The 22,366-nt window shown below is 40.6% G+C and overlaps 1 protein-coding gene across 1 annotated transcript in view; it reads left to right on the top strand.

The window, feature by feature from the left end:
* reep3b (receptor accessory protein 3b) overlaps window positions 1-14,935 on the top strand; it is a 45,064-nt gene extending 30,129 nt beyond the window's left edge. Inside the window, exons 6-8 of the mRNA XM_026315408.1 lie at window positions 578-740; window positions 12,229-12,362; window positions 12,565-14,935. Coding sequence (XP_026171193.1) covers window positions 578-740; window positions 12,229-12,362; window positions 12,565-12,636 — 369 coding nt within the window. The 3' untranslated portion in view covers window positions 12,637-14,935. The remainder of the gene's footprint in view (window positions 1-577; window positions 741-12,228; window positions 12,363-12,564) is intronic.
* The last annotated feature ends 7,431 nt before the right edge of the window (window positions 14,936-22,366 follow it).

Here is a 22,366-nt window from a genome sequence, read left to right as displayed (position 1 = left end):
TGAGAATAAATTTCAGTGTCAGTTTTCATCTTAGTGCAAGGATAAAGGATCAACAGTATTTGGAAAATATGTTTAACTCTAGTATTTATCATTTAATTTTCCTACAACTATATATATCTTAATGTGTAGATGAATTTTTTCAATGTCTTTAATCCTTTAATTTCTTGTTTTGTTTTTTTTTTCACTTGCTCTAGGTTTCATCAAAAAAATTTTTTTTTTTTTTTTTTTCTCTTTGTTTTGTTGCTGGTGCTCATTTTGCAAACTATGTCCATGGTGATGTCATTGTAAAATTTTGTTTTCATGTCAATAATATCTAATAATAATGGCATTTTCTGTGCTCTATAGCTTACAGTACTTTACGACTCTTGAAATGCTATGAAAGGCAGTAAGAGTTGATTGTTACAGCTGTGTACTGAGTGGATAATAATGCTCTGCTGGTATCTTGGTTCAGTCTGACAGTGACAGTCACCAAGTGTATGTCAGCAGCTCTAAATAGAAGTGACAGATCTGCAGACAACAGAGGTTTACTAGTGATGTAATATTGACTGGTGTGCGTGTGTTTTTGTGTGTGTGACAGGGTCAGGGTGCCATCACAGAGAAGCTGCGTAGCCTGAGTATGCACGACCTCACACAGATAAGCCAGCAGGATGACAGAGGAAACCAGCTCTACCAGTACAGCTCCCGTTCAGCCAACCCTGCCGTTAGGAGATCACAGAGCACAGACGCTCCAGATGGAGCAGGTACACACACACATAAACATAAACAGAAAGATTTTTCTACTCCTACAGAGCTCAGATGTGGACTCTGCCAAAGTGGCTACTGATCAAAAACATGTTCCAAAATGTTTCAAATAGGCAATTCATTTAGAGTGCATACCGAACATCTACTAAAACTAATTATATTGTTTAAGAGAACACTGGAAAATAATAGTTTGGCCAAAAATAACCGTTATGGCCCACTCACTGACTTTCTATAGCATTCCACAACATTATACAGTCTTCCTAAGTGGAAGAAGTTTGTTTAATTTTCATTATGTGACACCTATGTGACTGATATGAAAACAATGGGGACATGAGCTCAAAAGCCTGATCTCTGATCTGATGCATAAATCAGGAAAGTCTTGAAGTTAGTCGTAGAAAACCAAAGGAGAAAATTTAAGCGTTTTAACCCTTCAAATCTGATGTAACTCATATTATAACTTGCATGCCATCAAATCACAATAGTTAAGGCAAGGCAAGTTTATTTGTATAGCACAATTCATACACATTCAGAGTAATTCAAAGTGTTTTACAGAAATAAAAGACAAGTTTAAAGTACATAGGCCAAAACTAAAATAAAAAACGGTAAAAAGAATAGAAAATTTAAATTAAATTAAAAGAGAATGCGTGGAGATAAAACACTTTCAGTTTGTCATATGCCGAGCTAAAAAGTTTTTAGTTTGAACTTAAGCATTGCCAGAGGTGAGGCTTGTCTAACATCATCAGGGAGACTATTCCAGGTTTTAGCTGCATAGAACTGAAACGCTGCTTCTCCCTGTTTAGTCCCGACTCTGGGCACGAGAAGAAGGCCTGTCCCTGATGTTCTCAGAGTCCGAGATAGTTCATATGGCACCAACATGTCAGAGATGTACTGTGGTGCTGAGCCATGAAGAGACTTATACACAAGCAGTGCTGTTTTAAAGTCTATTCTCTGAGCGACAGGAAGCCAGTACAGAGATCTGAGAACAGAGTAATGTGGTTGTACTTCCTGGTTCAATTTATTCAATTCAATTCAATTTTTATTTGTATAGCGCCAAATCACAATACAAATCATCTCAAGGCACTTTACAAAAACTAAAACTAAAAACCCAACAATTCCCTTATGAGCAAGCACTTGGCGACAGTGGAGAGGAAAAACTCCCTTTAACGGAAGAAAAAAAAACCTCCAGCAGAACCGGGCTCAGTTTGGGCGGCCATCTGCCTCGACCGGTTGGGGTGAGTGGATAGAGCAGAGAGAAAAGAACAGCAACAATAAACAACAAATAGACACTGCAAGTTGGTGGGGCCAGTAACTGCACATCAGCGATAAACAGCTCCAGGACCAGGGACACCTGCAGAAGGTACAGAGAGAGAGAGAGAGGGAGGGAGAGAGCACAAACTAGGGTAGAGAGAGAGCACAAGATTAGTAACATTCAATGGTGGAATATACATGAGGTGGGAGAGAAGAGGGGGGGGGTTAGGGTAGGGGAGCTCAGTGCACCGATGGTCCTCGGGCAGTCTAGGCCTATAGCAGCATAACTAACTAAGGGATGGTTCAGGGTTGCCTGAAGCCAGCCCTAACTATATGCTTTGTCAAAGAGGAAGGTTTTAAGTCTAGCCTTAAAAGTACAGAGAGTGTCTGCCTCCTGAACCCAGGCTGAGAGCTGGTTCCACAGGAGAGGAGCTTGATAGCTAAAGGCTCTGCCTCCCATTCTGCTTTTGAGAACTCTGGGAACCACAAGTAGGCCTGCACTCTGAGAGCGAAGTGGTCTATTGGGATAATATGGTACTATGAGGTCTTTAAGGTATGAAGGAGCTTGATTATGAAGGGATTTGTATGTGAGAAGAAGGATTTTAAATTCTATTCTATATTTTACAGGGAGCCAATGAAGAGAAGCCAATATAGGAGAAATATGATCTCTCTTGCTAGTTCCTGTCAGGACTCTGGCTGCGGCATTCTGGATTAATTGGAGGCTTTTTATTAAGATATTAGGACATCCAGATAGTAATGAGTTACAGTAATCTAGCCTTGAGGAAACAAATGCATGGACTAGTTTTTCTGCATCATTTCTAGTCTAGTCAGAACCTGAGCAGCAGCATTCTGAATGTACTGTAGCTGCCTTACAGCTAGTTTTGAGGGCCATGTGAGCAGGCCGTTATAGTAATCTAACCTGCTGGAGATAAATGCATGGAGGAATCTCTCCAAGTCTGGCTTAGACATGATCCCTTTGATTTTGGCAATGTTTTTGAGTTCGTGAAGTGCTGACGATGTTATAGATTTAATGTAGCTGTTAAAATTCAAATCTGAGTCCATGATTACCCCTAGATTTCTAACATGATTTTTAGATTTTAGAGAAAGAGACTCGAGGTGACTGCTGACAACCAAATTATTCTACATTTCTGTTTTTTTCTGTCAAGATGGGGTGCTGAGTGTACATTAATGAGAAATAAAATGAATTGATTTTGGCAAATGGCTGCAATGACAAAAAGAGTGAAAAATTTAAAGGGGTCTGAATACTTTCCGTACCCACTGTATGTAAATCTGAGTGTCATCTGTGTAATTATGGGAGGACACACATGCTGCATATTAACTGATCTAAAGAAAACATGTAAATATCGAACAAAAGGGGTTCCAAGATGAACCCGGGAGGACCGCAGATGTCAAGGCCATTTGGTCTGAGACACAGTTACCAATTTCAGTAAAGTACTTCCTGTCTTTAAGGTAGGACTTAAACCATTTAAGGGTAGTACCAGAGATGCCTATCCAGTCCTCTAACCTTTGTAATAGGATCACATGGTTCACTGTGTCATAAGCAGCACTCAGATCCAACAATACTAAGACAGAGACTCTGCCAGCGTCACCTTGATGAGTGCAGTCTCATTGCTGTGATGGGGCTAAAACCTGACTGAAAATCCTTAAAGCAGTTGTTTAGCAGGAGCAAGTCAGTAAGTTGATGTTTTCAAGGACTTTACCGAAAAAAGGCAGGTTTTAAACGGACCGATAATTGTTCAATAACTTAGTAATAAGTAATAAGACATGGATTAGCTCTCTGTTGAAACCCTGTCTCAATAGCAAAAAAGCATCATATAGCATATTATATGAAATTATTTCCAAATAATTTCTGAGTTGCCCACATTATTGAAAATAAGAATATATAACATGACTAGCAGTTAGCTGTAATAATTATGTGAGAAAATGCGCCAAAATGAATTTTAAACAAGCAACTCAGGAAGAAAATTATGAATTATGGTATGCACACCAGGATGTTCCTGTAGGTCTAGCGCAAGATGGCGCCGTGAACGGCTGCCTCGGTCTGGAGCTCTCCAGTTGTTTTGTTATTTTTGTTAGTTTGTCCTGCACTTTGTTTCTGTAACTTATTAAGTTTCACTCGGGCTGAACTGCTAAGCATTCGGCAGCACTCCCAGGATATTTTTCCTCCAATTTTTGCACACTCGGATGTTTTGTTGAGCGTTTTAGTTGGCGGAGCGGCTGCGCTTCTCAGGAAGCGCAAACGCTTGTACTTCCTGCGCCAGCTGAAGAAGTTCAACCTTCCACAGACACTGCTGACCCAGTTCTACTCAGTGGTCATCGAGTCTATCCTGTGCTCCTCCATCACTGTCTGGTTTAGTTCCGCCTCTAAATCAGACATCCGAAAACTAGACTTCAGAGAACAGTTCGGACTGCTGAGAAGATCATCGGTGTTCCCCTACCCACCCTCCAAGACCTGTTCACCTCCAGAGTGAGAAAAAGAGCTCAGAAAATCACTCTGGATGCCACCCACCCGAGCCACCACCTCTTCCAGCTCTTACCCTCTGGACGGCGCTTCAGAGCTCCAAACATCAAGACAGCCCGCACAAAGGAAGCTTCTTCCCTCAGGCCATCCAACTCTTAAACTCATAGCTCTCCACCATTCCCTCCTACCACCTGCACTATATCACTGGCACCTTTTGCTCTTTGCACACCACCTAGTTCCCCTTACATTCTGTCTTCAGGTTATCTGTGTATTTTTCTTTAGTTTTTTATAGCATTTGTTTCTGTAGCATTTATGTTTACTGTTTTTACCCCTTGTAGCATTTGTATCTATGTCTGTTTGCACTGGAGTACCCCCCCTGTACCTAAACAAATTCCTTGTGTGTGTGTGCTCACACACTTGGCAATAAAGCTCATTCTGATTCTGATTCTGATTCTGAGTACACACTGTACCACTCTCTGATTTCAGCCCAACTTGTAAAGATGTCAAGGTGTGATGGTCTGCACTTTAGTTTGGAAAAACTACTTTTTTAATGGTGGGCACAAAGATTTGGTTGTCAGTATAACTGCAACATCATGGATGCAACAAGCAGCCCTGTCATCTTTTTTTTTTTTTTTGCTTTGTGTGTTTCATTTCTTTCTTTTCTTTATTTCCATCCTTCCATCATCCTGTCCTTGCTTGACAGGACCTGCAGGTTGCCAGACATTTCAGTGAGAGCACTCTGCAGCTCTGTGTGTGTGTGTGTGTGTGTGTGTGTGTGTGTGTGTGGGTGGGTGGGGGTGGGGTGTGTGATGACTTCCCAGCAGGCAATGAATGTCACTATGTGGTTGAGTGACATGCTGGTCGAGCTCTCTCTCAGACACGCACAAACTTGTTTTCATTCCTTGTGAGGACACTACATTACCTTACATTCATTTCCTGGAGACTTTCTCTTATTTTAACCACAATCACTACCTCCACTAACCCAAACCTCACCCTAAACCAAATAATCTCTTTAAATTTCGTGTTTTACATGGGTGGGACCTGGCTTTGGTTCCCACGAAGAAGCAGAGACTCCACATGTAACTGTTGTAAACAGGTTTCAGTCACAACGATGTAGCAAAAGCATGGCACAAACATAGACACGCCTACACACACAGCCAGTAATTGAGGCATGCAGAGTGAGAGTAGGGGGTTGGAGTGGAGAGGATAGAGATAAATGTATAGGTGAGTGGAGTTGAAGGGATGGATGAACTGAGGGAACGATGGCTGGTAGACAACATTAAAATACTAAGGAAAGTATGTGTTATGTATTCTGTTCAGCCAGTCAGCAAACACACAGAGATTGGCCAAGTTTATTACAGGGTGTCCGCGGATCCTTAAAAAGTCTTAAATTCCATATTATAAAACTAAGGCCTTAATTAGCATTAAAATGTCTTAAATTCGCGTTTCAAAGGTCTTAAAATGAAATCTAACAGACCCCATAAAGAAGATTTTATTTTCATCTTGAAATCAATTTGAAAGCCTTTCGCGTATTTGTTACGCAGAACGAAATAGGCAGAACCAACTAAAATACGCGTTTGAGGGGAGTTCATTTAACACATGCTTTCCGGCAGCTGCGTGAACTGCGGGAAAGTTTCAGCATTAGTCTTTTGCCATGGGTAAATGTAAATTTAATGACAATTGGTTACAAAACCCTAATTTTGCGCTGTGGTTAAGTCCAGTTAGTGGCAACGTGTTCGAGGCTGTGCAAAAAAATGTAAAACTCGGAACAATGGGTATGAAAGCTTTGGAGACCCACATGCGGTGTGAATAAGACAAAGCGGCTGCGGAAACCTGTCGGAAAACACCTGGCATTTTATTTTTGTTTTACACAATAAATCAAACGGTGTGTAAACAGTTTATATCAATAAACAGTGTGTTAGGGTAATTGGTTGTATTGTGGGATGTTTTATTTTATTTCTACAAAATTGGTCTTAAATTTCATTCAGCGTGGTATTAAAAAGGTCTTAAAAAGTCTTAAATCTAGCTCTTAGAAACCTGCAGATACCCTGTATTAGCCAACCTAAAGCCTGACAATCCAGAGTGGGGACCGGGATGCAGAGACTCAGTCTAAAATGCCTCTCTGCAGTTTCCTTAGAACCGTCACCCTCCTCAAACCACATAGAGATTGTGTCTGCCCCTCGAACATATAAATCGAAAACAGAACAGTCAGATGTGGACTATTAAATATTAGGTCTCTTTCATCTAAATCTCTGTTGATCACCAAATTGACTTACTCTGTCTTACTGATACAGCAGGATGAATATGTCAGTCTAAATGAATCAACCCCCCTCGGTCATAAAAATTGTCATGTTCCTTGAAGCACAGGTTGAGGTGGAGGAGTAGCTGCAATCTTCCACTCAAACTTATTATTAAACTTTCATCCTCAGGGCAGTTATAACCCATTTGAGAGCCTCACTCTGAGCCTCTCACATCCAAAATGGAAAACACAAAAACCAGTTCTACTTGTCATTGTATACCGTCCACCTGTCCCTTACTCAGAGTTTTTAACTGAATTTCCAGACTTCCTGTCTGATTTAGTGCTTAGTTCAGATAAAGTCATTATACTGGGAGATTTTAACATTCATGTAGATGTTGAAAATAATAGTCTCAGTACTGCATTCTATATTAGATTCAATTTGTTTCACTCAAAATGTTAATAAACCCACCCACTGTTTCAATCACACCCTTGATCTTGTTCTGACATATGGCATCGAAATTGAACATTTAATAGTTTCTCTCCAAAATCCTATTTTGTCAGATCATTCTTTAATAACTTTTGAATTTAAGATGATGGATCATGCAGGTTTGGAAGAAAATTCCACTACAGCAGATGTTTATCTGACAATGCTGTTAATAAATTTAAGAAAATGATTCCATCTTTATTTACATCTATGCCAAGTAAGAACACAGTGGAGGGCAGCTGCCTCAATCCTACTCCCTACCAAATTGATCATATTGTTGACAGTGCTGTAGCCTCACTGCATGAAACGCTTGATACTGTGGCCCCTCTGAAAAAGAAGTTAGTGAATCAGAGGAAATTAGCTCCATGGTATAATTTACATATTCGTACCTTAAAGCAGGCATCACGAAGGCTGGAAACTAAGTGGCGTTCCACAAATTTAGAGGAAATTCTCCTAGCCTAGAAAAACAGTCTATTGACATATAAAAAGCTCTCCGTAAAGCCAGAACTGCATACTATTCATTACTAATAGAGGAAAATAAGAACAATCCCAGGTTTCTTTTCAGCACTGTAGCCAGGCTGACAAAAAGTCACAGCTCTGTTGATCCCTTAGCTCTCAGCAGTGATGAATTTATGAGTTTCTTTACAAATAAAATCACAACTATTAGAGATAAAATATAGCAGATGCTTCCTATACCTGCAATAAATGAATCTTCTACTACAGTAGCTCTTGAATCATCTGTAAGACCTAGTTCATTTTATTTCTCATTAATGTACACTCAGCACCCCATCTTGACAGAAAAAAACAGAAATGTAGAAATTTTTGCAAATTTATTAAAAAAGAAAAACTGAAATATCACATGGTCATAAGTATTCAGACCCTGTGCTCAGTATTGAGTAGAAGCACCCTTTTGAGCTGGTACAGCCATGAGTCTTCTTGGGAATGATGCAACAAGTTTTTCACACCTGGATTTGGGGATCCTCTGCCATTCTTCCTTGCAGATCCTCTCCAGTTCTGTCAGGTTGGATGGTGAACGTTGGTGGACAGCCATTTTCAGGTTCTCCAGAGATGCTCAATTGGGTTTAGGTCAGGGCTCTGGCTGGGCCAGTCAAGAACGGTCACAGAGTTGTTCCGAAGCCACTGCTTTGTTATTTTAACTGTGTGCTTAGGGTCATTGTCCTGTTGAAAGGTGAACCTTCGGTCCAGTCGGAGGTCCTGAGCACTCTGGAAGAGGTTTTCTTCCAGGATATCTCTGTACTTGGCCGCATTCATCTTTCCTTCAATTGCAACCAGTCGTCCTGTCCCTGCAGCTGAAAAACACCCCCACAACATGATGCTCCCACCACCATGTTTCACTGTAGGGATTGTATTGGGCAGGTGATGAGCAGTGCCTGGTTTTCTCCACACACACCGCTTAGAATTAATGCCAAAAAGTTCAATCTTGGTCTCATCAGACCAGAGAATCTTATTTCTCATAGTCTGGGAGTCCTTCATGTGTTTTTTGGCGAACTCTGTGCGGGCTTTTATGTGTCTTGCACTGAGGAGAGGCTTCCGTTGGGCCACTCTGCCATAATGCCCTGACTGGTGGAGGGCTGCAGTGATAGTTAACTTTGTGGAAGTAATAAAATTAACTTTTTTGATTTTGACAAATGGCTGCAATGACACAAAGAGTGAAAAATTTAAAGAGGTCTGAATACTTTCTGTACCCACTGTAAAACAAAGCTCTAGAACTGCCTTCTTTCACCTGCGCAACATTGCCATGTCTGAAAATGATGCAGAAAAACTAGGCCATGCATTTGTTATTTAAAGGCTAGATTACTGTAACTCTGTAATTATTGTAACTATTTGGATGTCCCAGTATCTCCATAAAAAGCCTCCAGTTAATCCAGAATGCTGCAGCCACAGTCCTGACAGGAACTAGCAAGAGAGATCATATTTCTCCTAAATTAGCTTCTCTTCATTGGCTCCCTGTAAAATACAGAATAGAATTTTAAATCCTTCTCCTCACATACAAATCCCTTCATGATCAAGCTCCTTCATACCTTAAAGACCTCACAGTACCATATTATCCCAATAGAGCACTTCGCTCTCAGAGTGCAGGTCTACTTGTGGTTCCCAGAGTTTCCAAAAGTAGAATAGGAGGCAGAGCCTTTAGCTATCAAGCTCCTCTCCTGTGGAACCAGCTCCCAGTCTGGGTTCAGGAGGCAGACACTCTCTGTACTTTTAAGGCCAGACTTAAAACCTTCCTCTTTGACAAAGCATATAGTTAGGGCTGGCTTCAGGCACCTCTGAACCATCCCTTAGTTATGCTGCTATAGGTCTAGACTGCCCGAGGACCATCGGTGCACTGAGCTCCCCTACCCTACCCCCCAGGTGTCCCTGGTCCTGGAGCTGTATATCGCTGATGTGCAGTTACTGGTCCCACCAACCTGCAGTGTCTATTTGTTGTTTATTGTTGTTGTTCTTTTCTCTCTGCTCTATCCACTCACCCCAACCGGTCGAGGCAGATGGCCGCCCAAACTGAGCCTGGTTCTGCTGGAAGTTTCTTCCGTTAAAGAGAGTTTTTCCTCTCCTATGTTGCCAGGTGCTGCTCATAAGTGGCTGTACTGGTGCTATACAAATAAAAAATAAATTAAAATTTAGAAAACTATGCGATGCAAAGCAACCTGTAATAGCAGACTGGCAATGTCCTGTTTTGCTCATCAATCCTGTCTGCAAACTGTGACGACAGAGATTAGCACACATCCTCCGCTCTCATTTAAGTGCTGTGCTTATTCTTGCCTATCATGATTGGGCGTTATGTAACCACAAGGACAATTTCAACACTGCTCACCCTTGACAGGAGTTTCTTAAATAACTTAAAAACTTATTTTAGTTTTCCATCATACCAGCTCTTTAAAAATTATTAACTAATGCTAGTTAGTGCAACATTATATGTCCATTCTATGGACATTTCATTCATCTGTGAAAATGATTTCAGCAGCTGGAATATCCTTACACTTACAGATACTCAAGAGTCAAGTAATATGTAGCACAAAATTAACCATTTCTTGTAACACTAGAAAACACATTTGCCCTTTGGGTTTATATATAATACAGTAATTTCCTAAAACAGCTGGTCACAGTAGCTTTTAACAAAACACAAACTATTTTAAGAGGTGTATTGCACATGGTGCTCCACATTTGGGGCAGCTGGATGGTGTGTGGGGGACTGAGTCAAAACAAAATACAGTGTGTATGTGTTTGTGGTAATGAAGGAACATGTCACCCAGTGGAACAACATGGCTCACAGATGTGTTTTTAACAGTTTGTGAATAACAATAGAGCTCTGTTGCACAGAGCAGTCAAAGGATACATTTGTTGTGGGTTTGCTTCAGCACACGAGGTTTGCTAACACTGAGATAAATATAGATTACCACCAGAGTTATCCTTCAAGTCACAGTTTAATGAACTAAACAATCTGTAAAAAAAAAAAAACATTGTTGCCTAAAACCAAAGGAGCTTCAATATGGCCACCAGAGGGTGTGTGATGTCATGTGAATACCTTTCACAGCAGTGAAAACCATATGAAAGTGAGCAGTTGGGAGTTTGGAGACATCTCTTTCTTTGCCTCTTCTTTTCAAATCAAATCAAATCAATTTTATTTGTATAGCGCCAAATCACAATACAAATCATCTCAAGGCACTTTACAAAAACTAAAACTAAAAACCCAAAAAATCCCTTATGAGCAAGCACTTGGCGACAATGGAGAGGAAAAACTCCCTTTAACGGAAGAAAAAACCTCCAGCAGAACCAGGCTGAGTTTGGGTGGCCACCTGCCTCGATAAAATCAGTCAAAAACATTGATTCTTTTCATTACTCACCTAAATCAGAATTATTGTGCTAAAACTAAGCTAGCTATTGTTAGAAAAACTTAAAAATGATCCTGCCATTCTCATATATCTAGGTGATGTCAAAAATAGCAGGTTCCTCTCCTATTCAGGGTGAATTTATTATTTATTTATTTTAATTTAGGGTAAATAAAATGTGTTTAAAATATTCTCAATATTAAAAAATACACAGATCCTGGACTAATTTTCTCTCTGTATCATTTCTAAAGCTCATCATTGCTGTTTTAATTATTGAAACTTAAACTCTTAAGTCAACATTGGAGATGATCATATTAGGTGGCTCATGTTTTCTGAATTCAAATTCAGAGCAGAGAGCAGTATTTATAGATTTAAAAAAAAAAAGTAGGGCCGAACAGTTTAAATTGCAGGGCTAAATGTATTCTGTTTTTTTTTTTTTGTTTGTTTGTTTTTTTTAATCTTTTTGTGACAAACACTTATTGCCATCCAGCCGACTCACAGGATACAGTATATGATATAATTGTGTTAGAATTTAAAATCTCACGTAAAGCTAGTTTCTGTCTCATCCCACCTTCTTTACTCTGAGAAAGATGGATAATGAATTGCTTTCAGCTCTGGAGAGTGGGAGGTGTTCTCTTATAGACTCCTGCAGGACCCTTGTTTTAGGCATTGCATGGAACATTAATTATTAGCAGGTGATACTGTTATGTGGCTAATCAACAATTGTACTGTCATTTAAATACAAGGTATTGTGTGTTTACATGAAATGCAAGTTAACCAAAGTGTGTTTTATTTTTGTGGGTTAAGAGAATTCCAGACATGAGAATGTGGCATAATATTGTTGCATAGTTTAATTAGAATTAGGATTGAAATGAAGACAGTACCATGCATATTCATGAGTTTCACCTTTATCTTTGAGATGTCTTCAATTCAGTTTTATTTGTAGAGTGCCAAATCACAACACAGTCATCTCAAGGCACTTTACAAAAACAAAAAAAAAAAAAACAACAAATCCCTTATGAGCAAGCACTTGGCAACACTGGAGAGGAAAAACTTCTCAGTGGACCGATGTAGAGTCCTCACGCAGTCTAGGCCTATAAGCAGCATAACTATAAGCTTTGTCAAAAAGGAAGGTTTTAATTGTGTATGTCTGTGTCTGTGTGTGTGTGCATGTGTGTGTCTTTAGAATACTTCTATGACCAGGAGGAGAGGACTGATGAGGAGGCTGAGCCAACCTTCTCTGAAGATGAGGCTGTTAGTCAGAAAGGAGTGAGACGATCGCAGAGTGTCAAGATCTCACGATCCAGAGTTCGCAAAGATGTAAGTGTCCTGCTCTGTACTGTTTGAAGCTCCTCAGGCAGCCTAGCATCTATAATTATATCAGTGATGATCAGAAATTAAAATATCACTGAAAGGAGAGAACTGGTCATGGAAGAGCCAAAGTGGAGAATCTCGAGAGTTTGTACATACTGTCTAGTGTACTGTATGTTTATTTTATTTAACTGTATTATTTTATGATCAGGCTCGTTATGGATCCCTCAAAATTAAAGGCAAGAAGAGACCAGCACTGAGCTCTGTTAACTATGGAACATGAAAATGTGACTGCTGACACGCACACTTTCTCTCTGCTGGTTGATGGATGGACACATATGTATTCCAGCTCTTCTCAGTCTGGCATTTTACTTCGCTGAACTCTTTCTCTTTGATGATGAGCTTTTTGCTGATATATTTATTACTGAATTTATCCAAAACCAGAGACTTCAAGAAATGTTATTCTCAGAGACCTTTGATGTTTGTTTTTGGGTTGCTGCTGTACATAGTGTTGTTTTTTTTTTTGCATGACCTATTTTTCATTCAAATTGGAGTGTAGCGTAGGTGTGATGTTCATATGTGTAATCTAAAAGGTTTTAGAGCCATCTGACAAAGTTTGTGGTACTAGTTTATAATAAGACATTCTCTATGAAGAGTTTATAAAAACTGTTTGATCAACTATTAGTAATGTTTTTATAGCATAGTTGTAAACCATTAAGAACATATTTTTGTGTTGCCTGGTTGTGAAAAATACATTTGGCCATTGTTTATCTTCCTCCAATATGGCATTTGCATATATTGCTTAAAAGCATTAAGCAAAATTTACATTGTTTAATTGTGCACTTGGATCAAATCACTTTGTAATGTGCCAAAGAAACTGAATTATCTAACCAGCTCTACAGTTCCGCTCAGCTCTACATAGTTTTTAATCCTCTTTCAGCTTGTTGTTTTGCTGTAATGGCCCATTTCATGTCACTGCATCACCTGGTTTCAGGCAGCTGTTTTTCAGTGATAAAGCTCCTTAATGGCACTGTGCACTAACAGCAGACAGACACAAATGCTAACTAGTGAGGGAAGTAAAATATTTAACATTGGATGTTATTATTGTAAATTTTGAACTACAAACAAGCCAAACTTTATAACAAGCCAAACATACTTTTAATAACCTGGCAACCAAGGGGTTTACAATTAATGGCCTATACAGATTTTTTATTACCTATTAAATAAGTGAAGTAAACTGTATGTATCAGTTTTACCCCATCCCCCTTCTTTTGAAACTTGGTACCAGTTTTGCTTCTGCTGCCTTTCAGGTATTTTAGCAGTGAGGAACTTGAGTTGTATACTACACTATACAAAAGGGGACTATCTTTACTTTGGTGGACACATGTAAGTTATGCTTGCAACATTCCTGAACACATCACAGCATGATACCTGTAGTTCGATCTTAAACAGAAGAGAGTGGAATTGAATCAGTCAGTTGTGGAACTGATATTCTAAGTGTAACACTAATCAGTTGTAACCCCAGCTGATAAATACTATTCCTTATTGCCATCAGAAACTCCACCTCCACTAAAGAGAAAAACATTTTCTAAGAGAATTTCAGCCATTCAGAAGGTTCAGAACTCCTGCTCACTATTGATGATTATTTTTTAAGCATTTTCCTTAATGTATTTTTTTATATGACTGTGTGTCCAGATCATGCCTCTGGTTGTAAATTTCTAGGTGTGTTTTGTAGAATCAGTGAACTGTTATAATGCTATTATTTTTGTCTGTTATATTTGGATAAAAAATAAGACATCTATTGTGACCGCTCGTTTTTGCACACATACCTCCTCCCAAATTTTTTGATCATTGCTGTTGTTGCTCGTCATCTCAGTTTTCTCATTTTATAATGATCTTTGCTGTAGGAGGATACAACAGTGAGCTCAATTATTCTTGATATTGGACACTTGTACTAACATCAGCTTATGGCATTTTAAAGTTTATATTGTTTCTCTGGAAGAAACACAGTCACTGTGCTTCTGATTCAATAGTATGTCTGTACTGAAACAAAATTATTTCTGTTTGTGTTTATGGAAAGTACAAAACTGATACAGATGGGAGATAGGAATAAATTTAGTCTGTCATCACTATAGGAACAGAAGAAAAATTATGGCCATCATTAACTTAAACTTGCAAGAAGCTCAGAAAAAGGCCATTATCTTCAATTATTTTTAAAATATTGACAGTTTTCTTCTTTTTGTCAATTATCTGTAGAGCAGCCTCTGAACCCCCCCCTCTGTCATACCTTAAGTGACTGTTTCATTCTTTCAAAATTAAGGTATTAACAAGAGTAGTCTTTTATAAGACCTTGTAAGTGACATTGTGGGTTTGCTAGAGTTTCAAACACACAGCCTTGTTTGGTCTTTAATGAGGTGTGCAACAAGCCAGATGTGTTTATGTTATAGTGTCCGTTAATACTTATCATAACTGACTAATGATACCAAAGCTTCATGTTGTCACCCAGATGTGTATGGCTGGGGTTGAGTTGTAAAATGTCTGTGTGGAACTGTAACTGCAATAAAATAAAAGCTGTGTGATTACAAAAAGGATGCATTCATCATTCTTCTCTGTGCCTTAGAAATGTGTGATTACAAGTTAGTGTAGTAATCCTGAACAGCAAGCCAAACGGTTGCTACCAGATTTAGCCAGTTAGTTCCAGAGCAACAACTATGCTAACTTTATTCGTAAGAGGCTGTCAAAACAAGACACAGTAACTAAAACTAAACTAAAATGGCTGTGTTTGCTATTTACCTAGCAGGCAAACTCGCTAGAGAAAATGAGTTAGCAGCATTAGCTAGCTACTGTTGGCCTGAATAGTCAGTCTTTCTTTTTTTTTTTTTTCCTCATCGCAGTGTTTTTCTCCTGGGAACATCTTTAGTACACCCCCCTTCAAATATATTGGAACAGTGAGGCCAGTTCCTTTATTTTTGCTGTATACTGAAAACATAAGGGTTTGGCATCAAAGGATGAATATGAGACGAGAGAGCAACATTTTAGCTTTTATTTCCAGTTATTTACATCTGTATCTGATCTACTTCCTTCAGTCTCCTCTTTAGCAGGTAAAATGCATGCTCTATAGGGTTTAAGAGCTGTTGTTTTGACAGTGTATTCTGGGTCATTATCTTGCTGCATGATGAAGGATCTCCCAATCAGTTTAACTGCATCTTTCTTTAAATCGGCAGACAAAATGTTTCTCTAGACTTCTGAGTTCATTTTGCTGCTGCCATCATGTGTTACATCATCAGCCCATCCCAGAAGAAGCCATGCAAGCCCAAGACTTGACATTACCTCCACTGTGTCACAGATGAGCTTGTATGTTTGGGATCATGAGCAGATACTTCCTTTCTCCAAACTTTAGCATTTCCATCACTTTGGTAAAGGTTTATCTTTGTCTCATTCAATTCAATTCAATTCAGTTTTATTTGTATAGCGCCAAGTCACAATACAAATCATCTCAAGGCACTTTACAAAAACAAAAAACACAACAAATCCCTTATGAGCAGCATTTGGCGACAGTGGAGAGGAAAAAACTCCCTTTAACGGAAGAAAAAACCTCCAGCAGAACCGGGCTCAGTTTGGGCGGCCATCTGCCTCGACTGGTTGGGGTGAGTGGATAGAGGAGAGAGAAAAGAACAGCAACAATAAACAACAAATGGACACTGCAGGTTGGTGGGGCCAGTAACTGCACATCAGCAATATACAGCTCCAGGACCAGGGACACCTGCAGAAGGTACAGAGAGTACAGAGTACTCTGTAATAACAAATAAAACAAATAAAGAGTACAGAGAGTTTATGGAGGGATTTGTGAGGGTACACCATGTAGAAATGAATTACAGTAATCAATCCCAAATGTGACAAGGGCACGTATGAGGGTGGCAGTGCTACTGGGGGTGAGTGATGAGCACAGATGATTGATGTTACGGAGGTGGAAGTAGGGAGACCTGGTGACGTGGTTAATATGAGCGGAAAAGGAGAGGGTACTATCAAGGGTGACACCCAGACTCTTTACCTGAGGGGAGGGGGGGATAGTGGAGTGATCAATGGAGAGACAGAAACTGTCAACTTTAGAAAGTGTAGATTTGGTACCAATAAGTAGGAATTCAGTTTTATCACTGTTCAGTTTGAGGAAATTGTGAGAAAACCAAGTTTTGATGTCCAAGAGGTATACAGGGAGAATGGGGGAAGTGCAGTGGCAGGTGTAGAGGAAAGATCGAGCTGGGTGTCATCTGCGTAGCAGTGGAATTGTATATTGTATTTACAAATAATGAGACCAAGTGGGAGTAAGTATATAACTGATAGGAGAGGGCCCAGGACAGAACACTGGGGAACACCAGTATTAACAGACAATGGGATCTGTGATTTTTAATTTGGACAAACTGATTGTGGCCAGAGATGTATGAATGAAACCAGGTGAGTGCAGTGTTGATACCAATTGAAGGTAAACGGTCAAGGAGAGTGCAGTGTGAGATTGTATCAAATGCAGCACTTAGATCAACGAGAATGACAATAGTGCTGAGTCCAGAATCTGCAGCTAAGAGGAGGTCATTTGTAATTTTTACCAGGGCTGTTTCAGTTCTATGGATGGGGCAAAAACCATACTGGAATTTTATTTATTTTTTGAAAATTATTGTTAGTAAGATTATTATGAACCTGAGCAGCAAGGATAGAGGAGCAGCAGGACGTGAATAGAGGAGATAGTTTACTGCATTACACAGAGATGGTAACTCTTGATTAATAGTTTCAATCTTGTGGGTAAAAAACTCCAGAAAACTATTGCAGAGAGCAGATGAATGCATGTAGGATGGAAGAGAATCTGGTGGTTTTATAAGGCTGTTGATAGTGGTGAAAAGGGGCCCTGAATTTCTTTCATTGGAATCTAATTTCATTGGAACATATTATAGATACAGTAGGTGGATTTTGCTGATGATATGACATCTTTACACTGAAGTAGGTGAGTGTAAACACCTACTTCACCTAAACACCTAAACATGTCCTTATGGATAGTGAGACCAGACTTTCTGTAGAGGGATTCCAATTGCCAACCTTTAGTTGTAAGTTTACGTAGTGCAGGCGTGTACCAGGGGGCAGAGCAGGTAAAGAAGACACTCCAGGTTTTTTTGGGACCAAGTGAGTCCAGGAGTTTTTGAAGTTCATGGTTGTAGTGTGAAACCAATTCCTCTGGGGTTGTGTGATGTGGGGCAGTAAAATTTTCAATACCAGCAGAAAGAGCAGTTATGTCAATAGAATGGGGTGTGTGGGTCTTGGATAATGGTAAGTTAATATTAAACGAGATTAATTTATGGTCAGAGATGGGTAGGTCAAATGCAGAGCAGTTCATGGGGGTAGTAATGCCAGAGCAGCAAATGAGCGTCTCCACCGACGCTAGCTGACCTGGCTATGCTAGTCAACACTGCGTCCACCTGGCCTTCTGTGTGGATGCTGCTGTTGTGTTGTGGGGTGGATAATCAACATTAAAAGAATCCATACCAGTGGGATCCACAATAGAACGTTTCTGATTACCAGAATCCGACCTAATGCCATACGCTGGTAAGCTAACAGAATATCGTAGTCAGGTGTAGTAGAGGTGAAGACAGGTAGTGTCATACAGCACAGGTAGCTCAGAGATGTGAGACAAATCAACCCCACAAGTTGAATAGCAGTCCAGATGGAGAGTTTCTAGCTGTTCTTTTGGCATGAAGAACAGTTTGATCAGGAAATAGGCAATAAAAGCGGTACAAAACTTCTGTTTTCTCTGAGTTTAAAAGTAGAAAGTTACGGGAGATCACGGAAATTAAAAGCAATTCGCAAATCAACTCATAATATTCAACAAGACACTAAACACATTAAGGCCACAGTGGAAGACATGGAGGGTAAAATCAATGCTTTGAGCTCCTATATGGATGAGAGAGAGAAACGGGTCCTGACGTTGGAAGAAGCCTCGGCGCTGTTCGGGATGAAGTACAAAAACTGCAAAACCACATTGAAGATTTGGATAATAGAGGGAGACGCTGTAACAGTAAAATACTACGTCTTCCTGAATCAAAAGAAGGAAATGACATGATTAAGTTTTTACAAGAAATTCCCATAATGCTTAACAGATGTTGAGATAAAACATAATGGAGCCCAACACCGGTTCATTTTGCATGTGGATGCAGCGGAGTTATCAAGAAGAGGCCTACCAAGGAGGACTGATTCAATCCGGTGTGGCGTCTTTTGATATAAGTGGGCAAATGATGAACGGTGAATATTTTCCCTCATTGTAAGTGTTGACAGGCCTAGATACTGATCATACTTTGGTTATTCTGCTAATATCTTCCTCAACCTATATTATGGGGTTGATTTGTTAAGTTATACTGATTTTGTTTTAACTGTTTTATTTCTTGGATTACACTAGTTGGAGAGGAATAATAGTTAGGTGTTGGGTTGCTAAAGGTCAAGTTCAGGTGATTCCAAGTTTCCCAGCTTTAGCAAGAATTTATCTTGCTACCTGTTTTCTTTTCATGTCCCAGCTGTTGGTGTTTTGCTGGGCATGTTCGTAGTTCGCTCTTATGTGTTTTTGTGTTTGCAAGATGTGTTTCTCACCACACCAGGTCAACCTGTTATATGTGTGTATGTGTCATTTATGTGCCGGTTATAATTGAGATCTTACATTATGGCTAGGATAACGAATCTTAAATTGGACAGCTGGAATGTTGAGGGGCTTAATAATGTCATCAAGAAGAAGAAAATCTTTACATATTTGAAATCATCTAAAGTAGACATAAACTTAGTGTTCTTGGGTGGGAAAGGTATATTCAAGTCCCAGAACGGGTAAAAGTAAGGGGGTATCTATTTTAATTCACAGGGCTATTAACTTTACTGAGACAAAGGTATTGACAAACAATGAAGGGAGATATATAATAGTATATGGACAACTCTTAGATACACCAGTGATTTTGTGTAATATCTATGCACCTAATTCTGATAGGCCAGATTTTTTCCATAACTTATCACAGCTAGTTTTGGAACCAGGCAGTGCACAAATGATACTAGGTGGGGATTTTAATCAAATCCTGGACCAGGACCTTGACAGATCTCTCCCGAGACTAGGTCAGCTGTTACTATTAGATGGTTAGCCTGTGATCTGGGCCAACAGGACATTTGGAGATTAATGCACCTGGATAGCAGGGAATATTCCTTTTTCTCCCCTGTTACTCTAACATAGATAACATTGTAATCTTGGACCACACCCCAGTTTTTCTCTGCCTTAATAAGATCTCACAAAGAAGTCGTAGATGGTGCCTGAATGTCTCCATACTTAGGGACAGCTCATTTGTCAAGATGATTAGAGATGAAACACAGTTTTTTAGATAGTCAAACAAAATAGTGGACAGTCCCTGGTCTATCTGGTGGGACATTCTGAAAGCATATTAGAGGCAGAGGATAATTTCCTATGCTTCTTTTAAGAAGAAGGTAGCCAGTGAGAATCTTGGAGCATTGGAGAGGGAGTTGAAAGTACTAGAGACTTCATACTCTCAATCTAAGGACAGGAACACGTTAAACAAAATTACCATTGCTAAATATCAGCTGAACAAACTGTACAATAAAAATGCAGAATATGCCCTATTCCGAACTAATCAAACCTATTGGGTGAAAAGCCAGGTCACCTCTTAGCCTGCCGCCTGAAACAGCTTAACAGCGTGAACCATATCCCTGGCGTACGACAGTCCAATGGCAATACCTCAACCTCGTCTAGGCAAATAACTGATAAATTTAGAACATTTTATAGTAACCATTACTCTTCACAAGGGGATTTGGACAAACACAAATTTGAAGCCTTCTTTGCAGATCTAAATTTACCACAGCTTACAGACTGTCAGGATCCATGTTCAATGGACTTCCTGTTATCCTATTTTGAAGGATCCTGACAGGAACTGGTTTTGGATTATTTCTGTTTCCTTTATGTTAGTCTAATTTGGTTGAGTGTTTTCACCTGTGCCTTGTTTTGTCCCCTGTCTTTATATACCTTGGTTTGTTCCTTGTCTTGTTGCCGGGTTGTCTGCGATGAACTACCACTTATGGTTTTGCGTACTGCCAAGACAGTATTTTGAACTTTTGTTAGTCTTGTTTTGTTTATGGACTGCCTTTTGTTCCTCGGGATTTAAGTTAAGTATTTGTCTCTTTGGGTTTATTTCCCGGCCCCTTCTCCTGTATCCTCGTTATGTGTGTCTGCCTCCTGCCATGTTTCTTGCCTTATGTTTCTAGTCTTAATCCCCTGCTTTTGTTCGTATTCCCTGTGTGGTCTGGTGCGTTCCCCTCATTGCGTGTGTGGCCCAGACCTTCATGCCCCATTCCTTGTTCCTCATGTGCAAGTGTTTGTGCGATCTGGTGTGTCTCCCTAATTGTGTGTGTGTGACCCAGATCCCTTCAAACCTTGATTCCCTACTCATGCCCAGGTCCCCTGTGATCTAGACCTTCATGCCCCGTTCCTTGTTTCTCATGTGCAAGTGTTTGTGCGATCTGGTGCGTCTCCCTAATTGTGTGTGTGTGTGACCCAGATTCCCTCAAGCCTTGACTCCCTGCTCATGTCCTTGTTTCTTGTGGTCTAGACCCTTCATGCTCCCTTCCTTGTCTTTCATGTTCTAGTGTCGGTGTTCGTTGATCTGGTGCGTCTCCCTTGGTGTGTGTGACCCGGATCCCTCCGACCTTGTCTCCTTGTGTCCTTGTCCTTTGTTCATGTTTTCATGTATACCCCGTGCCCTGATTCCTGATGTCCTGTTTGTATTTCATGTCCTTGTGCTTTCCTGCCTAGACCCGTTCCCTCCTAGTCTGTAGTTTTGGTTCCTGTTTTTCCTTACCCTGTAAAATAAAGCCTTGAGTTTGAACTGTAGTACCAGTGTGGGGGCATCTGTTGGTCCAAACCTTATAATAATTCCCCGAGTCCTGACAGTACAACCCGGCCCTAAATTAATCGGACCACGCCCTTTCTTTTCCACCTTCCTGGTACGTTTTTTTTTTTTTTTTTCTTCTTCCCTCAGTAGTTTCTTTTGATCACCACGTTCCCAGTTTCTAGTTTTTCAGTCACGTAGGCAGACTCAGGAGTTTTTTTTTTCCTCTTCTTCTTTTTCCTCGTTGCCACCATGTACTCTTCATGCTACAGTCAATCCCACTTACAGACCATGCAGCAACTCCGTTCCTGCCCTCCTTTGTCCAGAGCCGTGGACTGTTTGAGGATGGGGACTTATCTCGTCAGTCCCGTTCCCACCTCACCACCACGTCACGCCCGAGACCCTGACCAAATAGACATCCTCACCTGGTTTGCCAGACAGGCCCAGAAGTACGATCCAAGGTACTCGGTGGGGTCGTTTTTGGACGATCCACTGGACAGCGAGTACTCCTCCGACGATGACCCAGTCTTATACAATCCCACAGTGCATTTTGGACGGCACTCTTCAGACTATCCAGGCCATTGGGGTTCACCAGCTCCACGTCCTACCTCCAGACGCCGAAATCGCTGCCGGCATCGACATCAAATCCTGGATCAGCCCCCTGACAACGACTCTGATTGGGAGACCCTCGACGAAGAAGACGGGGAGTCTTTTGATGAGAACGACTTCGTCTGGGGTTTCCACCGAAATCCCTTCCGCGGTACCCGGCTGGCTATTCGGTCCGGAGAGCTGCCGCGGAGTGGAGTGTCACAGTCTTTTCGACCACAGCAGCGGAGTCGCCGCCGCTGGATAGGACCGGTCCGAGAATCTTCGCATCCCGACGAGGTCACTTCCGCCGGGATTCCCCTCACATCCCTACAGCTACAAGAGCAGGCACATTCTCCAGTGCCACCTCGTCAGTCTTCTCATCCAGCGCCGTCTCATCCGGCGCCGTCTCATTCAGCGCCGTCTCATCCAGTGCCGCCTCACCCAGTACCATTGCAGTTACCAGGACCCTCGGTGCATCCAGTGTCACCTCGCCAGTCTCTGCCTTTACTGCATCCA

The sequence above is a fragment of the Mastacembelus armatus genome, chromosome 19 (assembly GCF_900324485.2).
Source record: "Mastacembelus armatus chromosome 19, fMasArm1.2, whole genome shotgun sequence".
In the NCBI taxonomy this organism is placed as follows: domain Eukaryota; kingdom Metazoa; phylum Chordata; class Actinopteri; order Synbranchiformes; family Mastacembelidae; genus Mastacembelus; species Mastacembelus armatus.
Note: the sequence above shows the minus strand (reverse complement) of the source record. Positions and strands in the feature narration are given on the sequence as shown.